General features: G+C 51.5%; 1 protein-coding gene across 3 annotated transcripts in view; it reads right to left on the reverse strand.

Moving 5' to 3' along the window:
- Window positions 1-14,701, reverse strand: part of LOC149371584 (uncharacterized) — a 48,417-nt gene extending 33,716 nt beyond the window's left edge. Inside the window, exons 1-2 of one of the 3 annotated variants that reach the window (XM_089565859.1) lie at window positions 13,445-14,701; window positions 10,889-10,943 (exon numbers count right to left, since the gene is read on the reverse strand). In XM_089565859.1, coding sequence (XP_089421985.1) covers window positions 13,478-14,656 — 1,179 coding nt within the window. In that variant the 5' untranslated portion in view covers window positions 14,657-14,701 and the 3' untranslated portion in view covers window positions 10,889-10,943; window positions 13,445-13,477. The other 2 variants (XM_089565858.1, XM_089565860.1) reach the window with 2 other exon arrangements.
- Between the last annotated feature and the right edge of the window lie 289 nt (window positions 14,702-14,990).

Genomic DNA, 14,990 nt, shown 5'->3' on the forward strand with positions numbered 1-14,990 from the left:
GCTTAAGCTTCGCCTTTAGGAGTGGAACGCGAGAGCGTGTTGTAGCGCTGCCACGGAGTCCACGGAACGCCACCACCCTCTCGGCGCTGATATATTTGTCGATGCTAGAAGCGTGTCCCACCAGGCATCGGGTCCAGGAGCACCGCCGCAATGCCGAAGGAGGAAGGAACGTGGGCCGGAGACGGGGAGTAGGGGAAGAGAAGGAAAAAACTGTATTCACATATTTACATTATTTACATAGAGCGGGACTGAGAATGGCTCTCAGTGGAAGGGCAACGTCTTCGTCAACCGTAGTCGACTGGAGCTAGCAGGCTTCCCTTGGCCACACTCACGGCCGAGTTAAATATCGTCCGGTTTCCCCAGATCCCTGGCTGGGGAATAATGGTCGACGAGCACTGTCCAATCAGATGGACCGAAGGGGGCGTTCTTGATACCACCCACGGCTGGGCAGGTGCGGGTTTTTCCACTCTCACGCCGCTGGGTCGATGAGAGGGGGAGAATGCTGACTCATCCAGCCCTGTGGGAAAGGAATCTCCCGAAGTCCTCCAGCAGGGGAATGAACTTGCCTCCCCGCCGATTGCCCAGAACGCGAGTCGGGGACACAGAATTCTTCAATTATCCGCCAGCGTGACGACGCCGCCAGGTCGCCTCCGCATTCACGGTGGTCGCTCGGACAATAGCTCCTGGGCCTCGCCTGCCTTCGTCGCCGCTGCACTCCCCTCAAGGAATTTCGTTGGGTTTACTGCTGACAATGGCCTTTGACATTCCTGCTACACTAATCCGCTGAGGCTCGGAGGGGCATTCCAAGCATCTCACTTCCCATGGTCGTCGCGAGGTTGTCGACCTTGGCGATTGTTCACGGTAGCTGCCTGATCGGGCCCACGTGGTCCGAGTGGACACAGGTGTGACGGGAACACACAGAGTTAAGGGGGGGGGGGGGGGGGGGGGGGGGGGTAGAAACACAACAGCACGTCCGCCGCCCGAAGAGGTCTCGTAGTGGTTGCAGCCAACGCTGCTGCGCGCAGAGACCTGGAGTTGTGTCCGTTCGGCTTTTGGTCAAAGCTGGGCCCAAAGGTTCTTCTTGCTTCGTTGACAACTGTAACGGTCTCAACCAGCAAGGTACACAGCCCAACAAGCAGAAAGCGCCAAACCGACTTCAAGAACTGCCAAGCTGTTTTCGGTCAACAAAACCTCTTTAGAGAAAATGAGCTGTAGCGTGAAATTTACGTCCTCCTCCGAAAGTTGACATGTTTGACCAAACCAGAATACCCAGAGCTTGTTTAGTCAAAAGGGAGGAAAACTTTCTAAAATTTTGGGGGGGTGCCGTAGCACAGTTTTTGTCACAGAAAGCCACCGCCCGTGAGAGCACAAAGGGAAGGTGGAGCTGCTGAACACACATACAAAACAGACAAAAATGATTCCCGCTAAAGCAAAAAAACAAAATACAAATTTGCATAGCGGAATAACGTCTGGGGAGTCAGGAAAGGGCATTACACGGGAAAGCTTCGGCTGAGGCCATCAGCGTTTCCATTACCTCGCACTTTACTGCAACGCATGTAAACTGAGTCCGGCAATGCCAATCTCCAAAGTTTCGCTCTCATCCTTGTACAGGAGAGATATATGAGCAAAAGACAAAAAACAAGCATTAAACTCAATATGGGATTATGCGTCATATCCGCCCCTTGCGCAGCCGCGGTCCGACAGCTGCTTCAGCAGATGAGACATTGCATAATGCTAGGAATTTCAGCTTGCATTTCTGTACAGGAGAGTTAAATGAACAAAAAGAGACAAGCATTCAACTCAAGAACAGATTATTCCTCGAATCTGCCCGCAAACAGCGGTGCGACTCAGGGAATTTACTGGTTCCTATTTTTCAGCCGCCCCCTGCGCGGCCGCGGTCGGATAGCTACTCTAGCAGGTGCAAAATTACACAAGGCTAGGAACTTCAGCTTGGGACCCTTAACTGTTCTTGGTCCAAGTCTCGCGGTTCTGAAGTTTAGCTGACGCTCAGAAAGCAGAATGCGAGAAGGGAACGAACGAGTGCGAATGCCGTGCCAGCGTATCCGTCTCTCTCGGATTGGGTTCGCGCGTTGCGTTCTCTTGGCTTGTGTTCCCACGGGGCGGGTGCGAACTCTTGAGCACCGAGGTGGCAAATTGGGGCGGCTACGCGGTTCGGATTTTAGTCGAGCAGTCAACAAGAGCCGCACTTTCCCCTTAATTAACTCTTCCCGTTTGGCCACCTCTTTACGGTGCCGCTCCGTGGAAACCCTCGCTGTTGGTTTGCGGGGCGCGTCACTAGCCATCGCGGAACCGTCACAGGTTAAGTCGTCGGCGTTCGCCTCATTGTCAGTTGGTGATCCAGCCTGCTCTGGCTCACTACCGTGAGAGTTTATGGGGGTTACAGGGCCACGTTTGCCCTCTTCACCCGCGTGCTCTGCTGGCGCTGCGAATTCTGGAGTCTTCGAACTGGTGAGGACCTGCGCAGCGTTATCTCCAAGACTAAGGCCCTTTTCTTTGGGCAGCATATCCAAGCGATTTGGGAAAATCGAGGGATGCTGCATAGGCAGGTCTTGGGAGACGGCTGCCTCGGTCAGACGCAGCTCGAGCGGGCTCTCGATCGCGACGCGGGCAGTAAGTTGGTCGTGTTGGATACCTTTCCTATCTTTATACTGGCGGTACAGCAGGCCAGGACGGAGCTGGAAAGGTATGTTCTTCCGTGACACACCTATGTCACTTTGGTGACTCAAATTTCGTAGAGTCTGGTCTTTCTCTTGCTCAGCGGTGAACGTTTCTCTGTCCACACGAAGGAGTTCGAGAAAGCCATCTGAGTGGGGCAACACTAGATTCGTATTCAATTCCTCACCTAGCCCCAGCTCATCACATGCGCCTGCTTCGGAAGACTCACTATAGCCTGCACTACTGTCGGTACTCTTTACCGCTGTGCTAGAGGTGAGTAAGTCCTGGGCTGGCTCGTCATTAGGTAGCGCGGAGCCGTCACGGGTAAAGTCGCCGGCGTTCGCCTCATCGCCAGTTTGCAATAAAGCCTGCTCTAGCTCATCACCGTGAGAATTTACAGGCTTCGGGCTTACAGGTTCAGGTTTGCCCTCTTCAACCACGTGCTCTGCTGGCGCCGCGACCTCACGAGCCTTCGAAATGGTAAGGACCTTCGCAGCGTTATCTCCAAAACAAAGGCCTTTTTCTTGGGGCAGCATATCCAAGCGATTAGAGAAAATCGAGGGATGCTGCTTAGGCAGGTTTTGGGAGACGGCTGCACCGGTCAGACGCACCTCGAGCGGGCTCTCGATCGCGACGCTGGCAATGGGCAAAGACACGCTGGTTTCAGTGGAGCATAACTCATTTTCGGGTGTTTGGTCGCGAGCGGCTGTCGTTCCCTGATCGTTGAACTGATCATTGTTTCGAGGCAGCGCTGAGGCGCATTCCTCGCTTACAATAGAACTTGCACTTGCCACTTTCAGCGCGCGACTGCTTTCTGGAGGACTGCCTTTTTGCGCTGCGCCTACGCCTATCTGGGTTGCAAGGAAAATCTGCGCGGCATCGCGCTTTTCATCTAACGCCGCGCTCTGGCTTGGAGCGCCACAGTCGCTGTCAGGTGGCAGACAACGACGCTCTGTGCCGCAGATTATCACATCAATTTCCCGACTGTCACTGTTCTTCTGAGCAACTACAATGTGCGTAGCTGACCAAGCGGGGCTCTTTGGCTGGTCGCTGACGCACTGATGGGGGCGCTGCTCGCTGCTATCACTTCGGATTTTAGACTCGGTCTGTACACGAATTCTGAAGTGTCGGAAGAGGGCACTTTTCGCTTTGTCGTAGTTTCTGGCATCCTCATCGGACAGTCGCGCTAATACGGCGCTGACATCGCAAGGAAGGATGGCCAGCAACATCATTGACCATTCGCCCTGATCTAGTTCTTCTTCCGCACATATCTGTTCAAAACTCGCGAGGAACGTTCTGAAGCTCTCGCCTCTCTGAAAAGTCCGCAACCGATCTCGGGCCCTTTTCCGTCTGAGAAATTGAGTCGTACGTATGAGCTCCTGCTGCTCTCGTTTACGTAGTTCCTCGAGCTCAGCGCGTCTCTTACGGCATTGCTCCTGCCATTCTATTTCAACCCTGTCGGCCTTCTCCTTGCGCTCTTTTTCAATCCTGTCAGCCTCCTTCTTAGCGGCTTCCTTGCGGTAAAGGCGTTCTTTTTCAACCCTGTCGGACTCCTCCTTGCGTTCCTTTTTAACCCTGTCGGACTCCTCCTTGCGCTCTTTTTCAACCCTGTCGGCCTCCTCCTTAGCGTTCCTGATTCCCTCCTGAATGACTTCCCAGGTCTCCAAAATTTTGTCTCCCTCCTTAGCACCACATTCCCTAATAGCCTCAATCAGCTGCGGCTTTCTGTGACTCTTCCTGGCCTCAATACCCAGCTTTTCACACAGCAACATCAACTCTGGCTTCTTTAGCTTGCTCAAATCCATGGCAACTTCCGAACGAGGACTTTCAATACAAGCTGCTACGTGAAATGCATAAGCGAGCACGTGCAGAAAAACAATCTACAGGAAGTGATAAATTTCCAGAGTTATCAAGCCTGGCAGATTCTTAAAGAAAGTCAAGCGCTCACCACTGCTGAAGCCAGGACCAAGCGTGGAAGATCCCACCGCTGCCACCAGTTGATATATTTGTCGATGCTAGAAGCGTGTCCCACCAGGCATCGGGTCCAGGAGCACCGCCGCAATGCCGAAGGAGGAAGGAACGTGGGCCGGAGACGGGGAGTAGGGGAAGAGAAGGAAAAAACTGTATTCACATATTTACATTATTTACATAGAGCGGGACTGAGAATGGCTCTCAGTGGAAGGGCAACGTCTTCGTCAACCGTAGTCGACTGGAGCTAGCAGGCTTCCCTTGGCCACACTCACGGCCGAGTTAAATATCGTCCGGTTTCCCCAGATCCCTGGCTGGGGAATAATGGTCGACGAGCACTGTCCAATCAGATGGACCGAAGGGGGCGTTCTTGATACCACCCACGGCTGGGCAGGTGCGGGTTTTTCCACTCTCACGCCGCTGGGTCGATGAGAGGGGGAGAATGCTGACTCATCCAGCCCTGTGGGAAAGGAATCTCCCGAAGTCCTCCAGCAGGGGAATGAACTTGCCTCCCCGCCGATTGCCCAGAACGCGAGTCGGGGACACAGAATTCTTCAATTATCCGCCAGCGTGACGACGCCGCCAGGTCGCCTCCGCATTCACGGTGGTCGCTCGGACAATAGCTCCTGGGCCTCGCCTGCCTTCGTCGCCGCTGCACTCCCCTCAAGGAATTTCGTTGGGTTTACTGCTGACAATGGCCTTTGACATTCCTGCTACACTAATCCGCTGAGGCTCGGAGGGGCATTCCAAGCATCTCACTTCCCATGGTCGTCGCGAGGTTGTCGACCTTGGCGATTGTTCACGGTAGCTGCCTGATCGGGCCCACGTGGTCCGAGTGGACACAGGTGTGACGGGAACACACAGAGTTAAGGGGGGGGGGGGGGGTAGAAACACAACAGCGCGATGCCTTGCCCTTTGAACGCAACGCTTTTTGAGGAAAGGAAATGGCGCAGTAATTCTCTGTCATCTCGGTGGACACCTGAACCACACCGTAGAGGAAGGGAGGAAGTGGGAGTGAAAGAAGACAGAGAGGGCCCGTAATGAAGGAAATGAAAATTGTATTTGAGGAAAGGAAATTACGCAGTAACTGTCTCACATATCTCGGTGAACTCCCGTCAAAATTCAGGGGGGCACTTTTTTTACCTAAAGTGTGGTCACTGATGTGTGGTTAAGATGTTAAGCTTCGCCTCTAAGAGTGGAACGCGACAGCATCTTGCAACGCTGCCAGGGAGTACATAGAACGCCATTGCCCATTCGGTTCTACGCCTCGCTCATCGGTAAATTGGTTTTGAGGAAAGGAAATGTATCTGTCTCTCATATCTCGGTGGACACCTAAACCTCTCCGGAAGGGAAGGGAGGAGGATGAGAGTGAGCGAAGACACCGTATTCACTACATGCGCCTTTGTTCATTCCGAACCACCGAGCTGGCATGGCGGAGTGGATAGCATGCTCGTCTCGCACGCCGAAGACCGGGGTTCGATTCCCGAGCTCGACCAATTACCTATTCGGTTTTATTTATTTATATGGCCTGACTAGAAAAGGTAATTAGGGTAATTGGGTAATTAAGCAATTAACTAAGCTCAGTCTCACTTGGAGCATCACTATACGATTCCTTCAATTGGTTGCATGGTTACTAGGCAAAGTACAATTGGCCCGTTTGAAATTCGCGCACTGTGACGTCACGGCCGTTTCGACCAATTGAAAAGCGTGACATTTTCTGTCGGCAACTGCTGCTTACAACGATGAGGCATTAAAGGCTTTCGCCTTAATACACAACAACTTTAACACCCCCACGAGGATTGGTAACAGTGTCAGCGCGGACATCAGCCCGGATTTGACACTGAGCCGCAACCTTGTTGGTATTACGTGGGCCACAACGCGTCATACATTAGGAAGCGATCATTACATCCTCTCCGTTACAGTACCGTACAAGCAAAGACAGGCCCGTCACCTAACACACAAAATCACCAACTGGGATGCTGTACGCTCCGCACGGGCGGCCCTCCCTGACGCTTCCATTATAGACATCGACCAGTGGATGGCATCACTCATGAACGATGTCTCCACACACACGCGAACTCTTGTCACAACAACAGATACGCCCACCCTCGACACTCGCCTGGCCCACCTTTGGGAGGCCCACCATAGCATCCTAGAGCGCTGGAAGGGGCAAAAGCTCAATCGGACCCTTAAAAAGCGGCTGGCCGCGCTGCAAACACAAATTACTGAGCACGCTGAGGAGCTCTGCCGATCAAACTGGGGTCAGATTTGCGACAGTTTGGCTGGCAATCTGTCCTCCAAACGTAGCTGGCAACTCCTCCGTCACCTAATTGACCCCACGCAATCCAAAACAGCCACACAACACCACGTCACACGCCTTATACACAAGACCGGCCTTTCTCCTGACGCACTCATTAATATACTTAGAAACACACATACAACTCCCGGTACCTCAAACCCCCTGCCCCCCTGTACAGGCGCCCCGAATGCCAACCTCGACGCAGAGATCACGGAGACAGAAGTCAGAGCGGCCCTCCTGACTCTCCGTTCTAACTCCACCCCAGGAGTTGACCGGATCTCTAATGCCATGCTCCGCAATTTGGACGATCAGTCGATCGCCCAGCTCACGGAGTACTTCAACAAATGCTGGCAGGAGGGCACTCTTCCCCAATCATGGCGTCACGCCAAAATCATATTCATACCAAAGCCCCACAAACCACTTACACCCTCAAATATCCGTCCCATTTCACTAACCTCATGCCTAGGCAAGCTTTTCGAACACGTCGCACTCGTCGACTCACCCAACACATGGCGGAGCAAGACCTCTACCCGCACAGCATGGTGGGCTTCCGTCCCCATGTGTCAGCACAGGACGCCATGCTCCAACTCACGCAGGACATTTTCGACCCCCTCATTCCGGGTCACACAAAAGCTGTCTTAGCCTTGGATCTCTCCAAGGCCTTTGATCGCCTGGACCATCAAGCGATCATGGCGGCTCTCTCCCCCTTGAACATAGGTGAACGTATGTACACCTATATTCAAACATTCCTTACTAACCGCACGGCCGAAATTCACTTCGGTCCCCACATCTCCCCCCCATACACCCTTAGTGGGGTCGGAACCCCCCAGGGGTCCGTCCTCTCCCCTTTCCTCTTCAATGTCACTCTCATTCCCCTTGCCCACAAGCTACAAACCATCCCTCACCTTCGGCATACACTCTATGCCGATGATATCACGCTATGGACCACCCATGGCAGTGATGGAGACATAGAGAACACCCTACAGTCCGCGGCTATCCTCACCCAAACGCATGCGCGGAGTATCGGACTCTCCTGCTCACCGGAGAAGTCGGAGCTCCTCATAATCCGCCCCACAACACGAAACTGTCCCACAGCCCCCATCACCGTGACACTGGAAAACCGGCCCATCCCGGAGGTAAACACTCTCCGGGTACTTGGCCTCCACATCCAGAACAACGGGAAAAACACACTCACCATACGGAAACTCAAGCAGACAACTGTGTCGATATCACACCTAATCCGCCGCGTTTCTGCACACCACCGGGGCATGAAGGAGCATGACCTATGTCGTCTCATTCATGCCTTCGTCCTCAGCCGCTTTATCTTCACGCTCCCCTACCTGAAACTCCAGGCTAGGGAAATCTCCACCCTGGATGCCATGATTCGAACAGCATTTAAGACAGCATTCCACCTACCCCAAAATACCTCAACCGAAAAACTCTTTCAACTAGGCCTGCACAATACGATAGGGGAGCTTATTGAGGCCCACCGACAGACACAATACATACGTCTCGCGAGAACCACCACCGGGAGACGCATCCTACACACCCTCGGTATACGCCTACCAGTTACCGATCCCACACAGCTCCAGGTACCCCGCCTCATTCACCGCGATTTATTTATTAAACCTCCCCCCAAAAACATGCATCCCACCTACCACGAACCCCGCCGCAGAGCTCTCGCACGGGCACTCCACAAATACTATGGCACGGAACCGTATGCCGTTTGGGTGGATGCCGCATGCACGGGCGAGGACGCGGTTGTCGCCATCACGAACCCCTCCCTCCAACCCATTGCCACACTTCACATAACCCCTACTGCCACTTCGGAGGAGGCCGAAGAGGCCGCCATTGCCCTGGCCATCACCCGCACGGAGGCGCGATATATACTGTCAGATTCCAAAACTGCCATACTAAATTTTGCTCGCGGGAGAGTTCACGTCCCTGCATTTCGCATACTGGACTCCCTCGCCGCTCACCCGCCCCGCCATGTGGAGCTGATATGGGTGCCTGCCCACTCCGGGAATCCCGGAAACGAGGCCGCCAACGCTTTAGCCCGAGCTTCTCTCAACCGGGCACCGGCGGCCTCCGACCTGGGGTTCTCGCGGGAGCGCATGCACTCATTCAGTGAAATGACCCAGGCCTACAAAGCCGAGCGTCGGCTCTACCCCCCACCTCATCCTTCCCTCGACAATTACCATCAGACACTTTGGAGGCGGCTCCAAACACGCACTTTGCCCTCCCCTTATATACGCTCGCGATATCACCCAGTCCACACGAACCCTTCCTGTACCCTCTGCCACCACCCCAAAGCCACCCTCGACCATATTCTTTTCCTCTGCCCGGCGGATCCTCCCCCGCGGGGCCTGGAGCACCTTACCTCATGGGAGGCTTGGGAGACCCTACTGCGCTCCGAGGACCCGGCCAAGCAAGCCATCGCCACCGGCCGGGCTGCCAGCGTCATGAGCCTCCGGGACATGAACGTTTGAGTGCAGTGGGGCCGTGCGGGGGCCCAAGGACCGACGTGTCTCCCTTGTTATAAATAAAGTTTTCATCATCATCATCATCATCTTCTGGCCCCTTTCGTTCTTATTCACATTTTTAAGGCGGAAGCCTTTAATGTCTCATCGTTGTAAGCAGCAGTTGTCGACAGAAAATGTCACGCTTTTCAATTGGTGGAAACGGTCGTGACGTCACAGTGCGCGAATTTCGAACGGGGCCAATTGTACTTTGGCTAGTAACCATGCAACCAATTGAAGGGATCGTGTAGTGATGCTCCAAGTAAGTGGGACTGAGCTTAGTTAATTGCTTAATTACCCAATTAGCTTTACTAGTCAGGCCATATAAATAAATAAAAGCGATTAAGAAATTGGTCGAGCTCAGGAATCGAACCACGGTCTTCGGCGTGAGAGACGAGCATGCTATCCACTCCGCCATGCCAGCTTTTTTTTTTGTCTTTATTGCCTGTTTTGACAGATTACAACAGATCATAAACAGATGTTCTGCGCTGCACACTCAAACAACAAGAACGGACATGTGTTTCACTCGTGTGAGAAAATCAAAACTTTCTCAGGGAACACAACTATCCCATCAACTCGATAACTTCATCTCCAAAACATAGCTCCTTGTACACTTCACGTAGCTTAAATATGCTTTCTTTGAAGTAATCGCGGACAGAACGCGCATCTTCATCACAGTGTCGTACAGCCATCCTGCTTCGCCAAATACTGTGCAGGCCAAGCAGGAAAATTACATCATATTTATAAAGATCCGGCTCTATGTCCAGGAATCGTATCCCATACGGCGTTAGGGGTAAGTCTTTCTTTATTGTACGCTGGAGCACGTCCCAAAAGAGCAGTGCATCCCAGCAATCAATAAAAACGTGTTCTATTGACTCTGGTTTGCGACACAACAAGCAGTCAGCACCCCATGGTAGAAACAATCCCTTTTCCTCCATCCATGTTTTAACCGGCAACGTCCCAGTGTGTAACTTGAAGAAGAACGTCTTCACACCCGCTGGCACCAACATTTTTCGTACTCTTTTTAAAACATTTCCTGCTTGGCCTCCACTATACATAGATCGATAGATTGGCTCCGGGAAGACAGAGTCGAGCAAATCTTTTAACAATTTCTTACGCGTGACATTAGAAAGATATTCCAAACTGAAGCGCGCATTCAGAAACCGGAAAGCAAAGACCACTTCTTTCAAAAACCTACTTGCACTGTATCTCATCCCGTCCACACTGGAAATAACATAGTTTTGCAAAGCCGAAGAAAGCCTCACTTGAATAAATGTCCGCAGGAAAGGGTCGCGTTGATCTCGAAGAAACAGAAATCTTGACACCACCTGCCTCAGGTACAAGTGTGACAAGGAAAGACCCCCTTTTCTCAAACGCAGAAATAAATTATCACGTTTAGTCCTCTCCCATGAGGAGTGCCAAACAAAAACTGCGAAGAGACGATGAAACTTTTGAATGCTAAGTCGAGAGCATGAAAGGACCTGCAACAAATAGCACACTTTTGAAACCAGATATACATTGCATATGTTTGCGCGCGTGAATACAGACAGTTCCTTCCCCGACCATTTCTGTGCACGCGTGGAGAGTTCTTGAATTTTCTCCTTCCAAAAGTCATCGTTATCTCGATACTTGTCAAGAGGTACACCTAGGTATTTGGAAGGAACATGTGACCATTTTACACTTGCATGAAACAAAGGCGCTGATGCCCAATTCCCATGCCAAAGGCCCGCACACTTGTCCAGGTTAACAACGCTATTGGTTACATCACAAAATCTACGAACAACCGACATCGCATGTTCTATGCTGCTGTGGTCACTACAGAAAACTGCCACATCATCGGCATAAGCCAATACTTTAATTTCACATGCTTCCAGTTCGAAACCACGAATACAGCTGTTATTTATTACATTTCGGCAAAGTGGCTCCAGGTACAGAGCGAAAAGTAGCGGTGACATTGGGCAGCCTTGCCGCACGGATGCTCTAACGGCAATTCTGTCTGTGAGCTCTCGGTTAACAACCAGATTCGTGGTACAGTTGCTATAGGCCATTTTAACCCCTTTTAAAATAACTTCTCCAACACAGACATGTTCAAGGATTTTAAAAAGAATGTCATGACATACACGGTCAAATGCCTTCTCTAAATCAATTTGCAACATTGCGACTCGCCTAAAGTCAGCGTCACAGCATTCCAGTATACTCCGAGTGACATGAACATTCGTGAAGATGGTCCGCCCTTGAATTCCACACGTCTGGTGGGGGCCAACCAAGATGTCCATAACTGATTGTAAACGTTTGGCTAATACTTTCATAAAAATTTTATAATCAACATTAGTAAGCGTTATCGTCCGATAACCTGTAACTTGCTTAAGCTGAGCAGGATTGTCAGTTTTCGGTATAAGTACTGTATGTGCACGAGAAAACGACGGTGGTAAAATACCAGTTCTAAATGACTCTTCATAAACGCGTTGCAAAATGAGAGCAGTTTCACTTTTGAACGCCTTATAAAATTCTGCTGTTATCCCGTCAGTACCTGGCGATTTCCCCAAGTGAAGCTCATCAATAGCGCATTCTAATTCCGCTGTTGATAAGTCGGCAGACAGGATGTCAGTGTGTTCACTGGTCAGTCGGGGTAATAGACTTAAAAATTCATCCTGAAAGGCCTGTACATCTGCCGATTTGGAAGCGAACAAATCACGGTAATGCTCACTGAAAGCCTCCCTTATCGCCTTGGGATTGTCTGTCAGAATGCCTTTGTTTTCAATTTCTACGATATCTTTTCTTCTAGCGTATCTTTTTTCTGTCGTCAAATTTCGCCTACTGGGCATATCATCTGCCAGCAAGCGATCTGCTCGTGCACGAATTGCAGCTCCCTGAAACAATGTCGCATCGATAACCTCAAGCTTTGCTTTAACTTCGTTGATAATTAAGGTCACTGTATAGTCCCGGAGCTCTATTTTCCTCTGTAATTAATTCTTTCAACATCTGTTTTAGGTTCTTCTGTTTCGCTTTCTCAGCCTGCTTGATTTCTACGGACCTTTCAATAGCCCTCATTTTGACATCAATTTTGAATTCCTCCCACTTTTCTGCCCAACTTTTTCCATAATTCAACTGAAGTTCTTCTAACACGTTCTTTGTTTCTAAAACAAACGAATCGTCCTTTAGTAACTTTGCATTCAGTTTCCACAAGTCCCAGCTGAATTTCGCTTGAGGTGTCACATTCCTGCCAATGGTGAATATGACACAACAGTGATCGCTAAACGTAACCGGTTCGACGATGTAGTTATCGCAAATAGCCGCCAGCTCAAGGGAAACGTAAGCTCTATCTAGCTAGCATGACTACACCCTTGAAAATGTGTATAATGACGCCTCATTCCGCCCTTTGCAAACTGGGCTACGTCTTGAAGTGAATACTTTTCAATGTTTTCTTGCAAGAAAACAGCACTTTCGCTTTCGGTGACTGTTGAGCCTGATCGGTCATCTGCACTGAGAACACAATTGAAATCCCCTAAAAGAATGACAAGTCTATTGCATTCCAGATACGCACATAGTTCCTGGAAAAACAAAAGTCGTTCACGGGGTTTCCTAGGAGCATACACACAGATAACTCTCAAATATTCCTCCCCGTACAACAGATCACAGAGCACAAACCTTCCCCTCGTGCAATACACCACTGCTTGTTCCTCGATATTAAGACTGTTCTTAATTAACAGAACACAGCCCGCTGATGTCCCCACTGCATGACTAGCACGCACGTTATATCGCGGCTTGAACTGCGCAACCATAGCATCTGTCGCGCTCGCACTCTCTACCTTTGTTTCTTGTACTGCAAGAATGTCCAGGTCTTTCTCATAGAGCAGGCGCCTTAGCTGACATTGTTTACGTCTAGCTGCTAGTCCACGCACGTTTAACGTGCCGCATTTTAAACTTGACGGAAGACAAGCCATGCTGAAATCCTGAGCACAAAAAGGTACAAGTCCCTTACCAGGCGTACGCCTTACCCTCCGAGAAGGGGCGATTAATCAGCGCTCCTTGCGCTGCGCACGGGAGACGCGGACGATGAACGACACTCAGGCACATACTTCCCCTTGGCCCCGGTGGGTCTGAGCCACTGGCGCTCAAGGCGTTGCGACCTGACCTCGGTGGAAGGTTGTGAAGGGGACGGCAACACCGTCTTGGCACGCTTAGCCGGACCGAAGGTGTCATGTGATGCCCTTTCATCCTCGACTGGCTCCGCTTCGGCGTTCATGGCAGACGCCTGGTCACTCATCGGCGGCGTTTCAGTCGCGTTGCTCAAAGCTCGTTGTTTGTTCGGCGTCTTGCTCGAAGTTTCCATGTTTCCGTTGGAGACGCTTCCCTGTTCCCCAGACGCACTCTTCTTTGGACGATCATCAGGGGCCGCCGTTTCAGCTTCCTCAACGTCCATGATATCCTCTTTATCATCACAGTCCTCTGAGGCCGCCCCTATCACACTGGCGTACGTACTACGTATGCAGTCCTCACGGACATGACCAAAGGCTCGGCACTTAGTGCAGCGAGGCGTCTGGCAGTCGCGGCGGATATGCCCGCGTCTGCGACATCGGAGACAAACAGGCGCCCTACCAGGCACAACCACAAGGACGGAGCCCCCGTAGAATTTGAAAAGATGCGGTAGCTCCTCCGCCGTGACTCCCTCTTTAAGCACCATTCGAGCGACACGTGTTGTCGACTCCGCCGATTCAAATCCTGGAACACTCCATTCCTCATGCTGAATTTCCATCACTTCCCCAAACTCGCTCAGGGCCTTCCGTAGGGTCTCACTGGGTATGTGAAATGGCACCCAGTGAATCTTCACCTTGATCTCCTTTCGACAGGGATCAATAATGGCACAGTAACCGCCTTTCACACTCAGGCCCCCAGCCGCAAGTACAGTGTCCTTCGCCTCCTGGGTGCGGAACCTCACGAGCCAGAGGTGGCTCATCTGGTAAGCGCCAATGCCGCTGACATCCCTAAGGACGCCGGCATCTTCTAATGGTTGACGAAAGTCCTCTATTCGATACGGACGCTTCGAGGTATCACCGTGCAAGAAAACACACAAACGCATACCTTCGTCAGCCGGCAGTGACGGTAGCAGAAAGCGATAACCAGGAGGTGGTCCAGACACCGATTCATCCCGACCAACAAAGGCCGTTGCGACACCTCGCCCGGAGCGAGCCATTTCTGCGTCCGTCTAGCAGGGCAGCCAAAAGCAGAATCTCACAGCCATGCCATCTCGACGGTTTGGAATGCACTCCGCCATGCCAGCTCGATGGTTTGGAATGAACAAAGGCGCGTCTAGTGAATACGGTGTCTTCACTTACTCTCATCCTCCTCCATTTCCTTCCGGCGAGGTTTAGGTGTCCACCGACAAATGAGAAACAGATACATTTCCTTTCCTCAAAAACCAATTTACCGACGAGCGAGGTGTAGAACCGAATGGGCGATGACGTTCTATGGACTCCTTGGCAGCGTTGCAAGACGCTGTCGCATTCCACTCTTAGGGGCGAAGCTTA

Source organism: Amblyomma mixtum, chromosome 1 (assembly GCF_055824585.1).
Source record: "Amblyomma mixtum isolate Tamu chromosome 1, ASM5582458v1, whole genome shotgun sequence".
In the NCBI taxonomy this organism is placed as follows: domain Eukaryota; kingdom Metazoa; phylum Arthropoda; class Arachnida; order Ixodida; family Ixodidae; genus Amblyomma; species Amblyomma mixtum.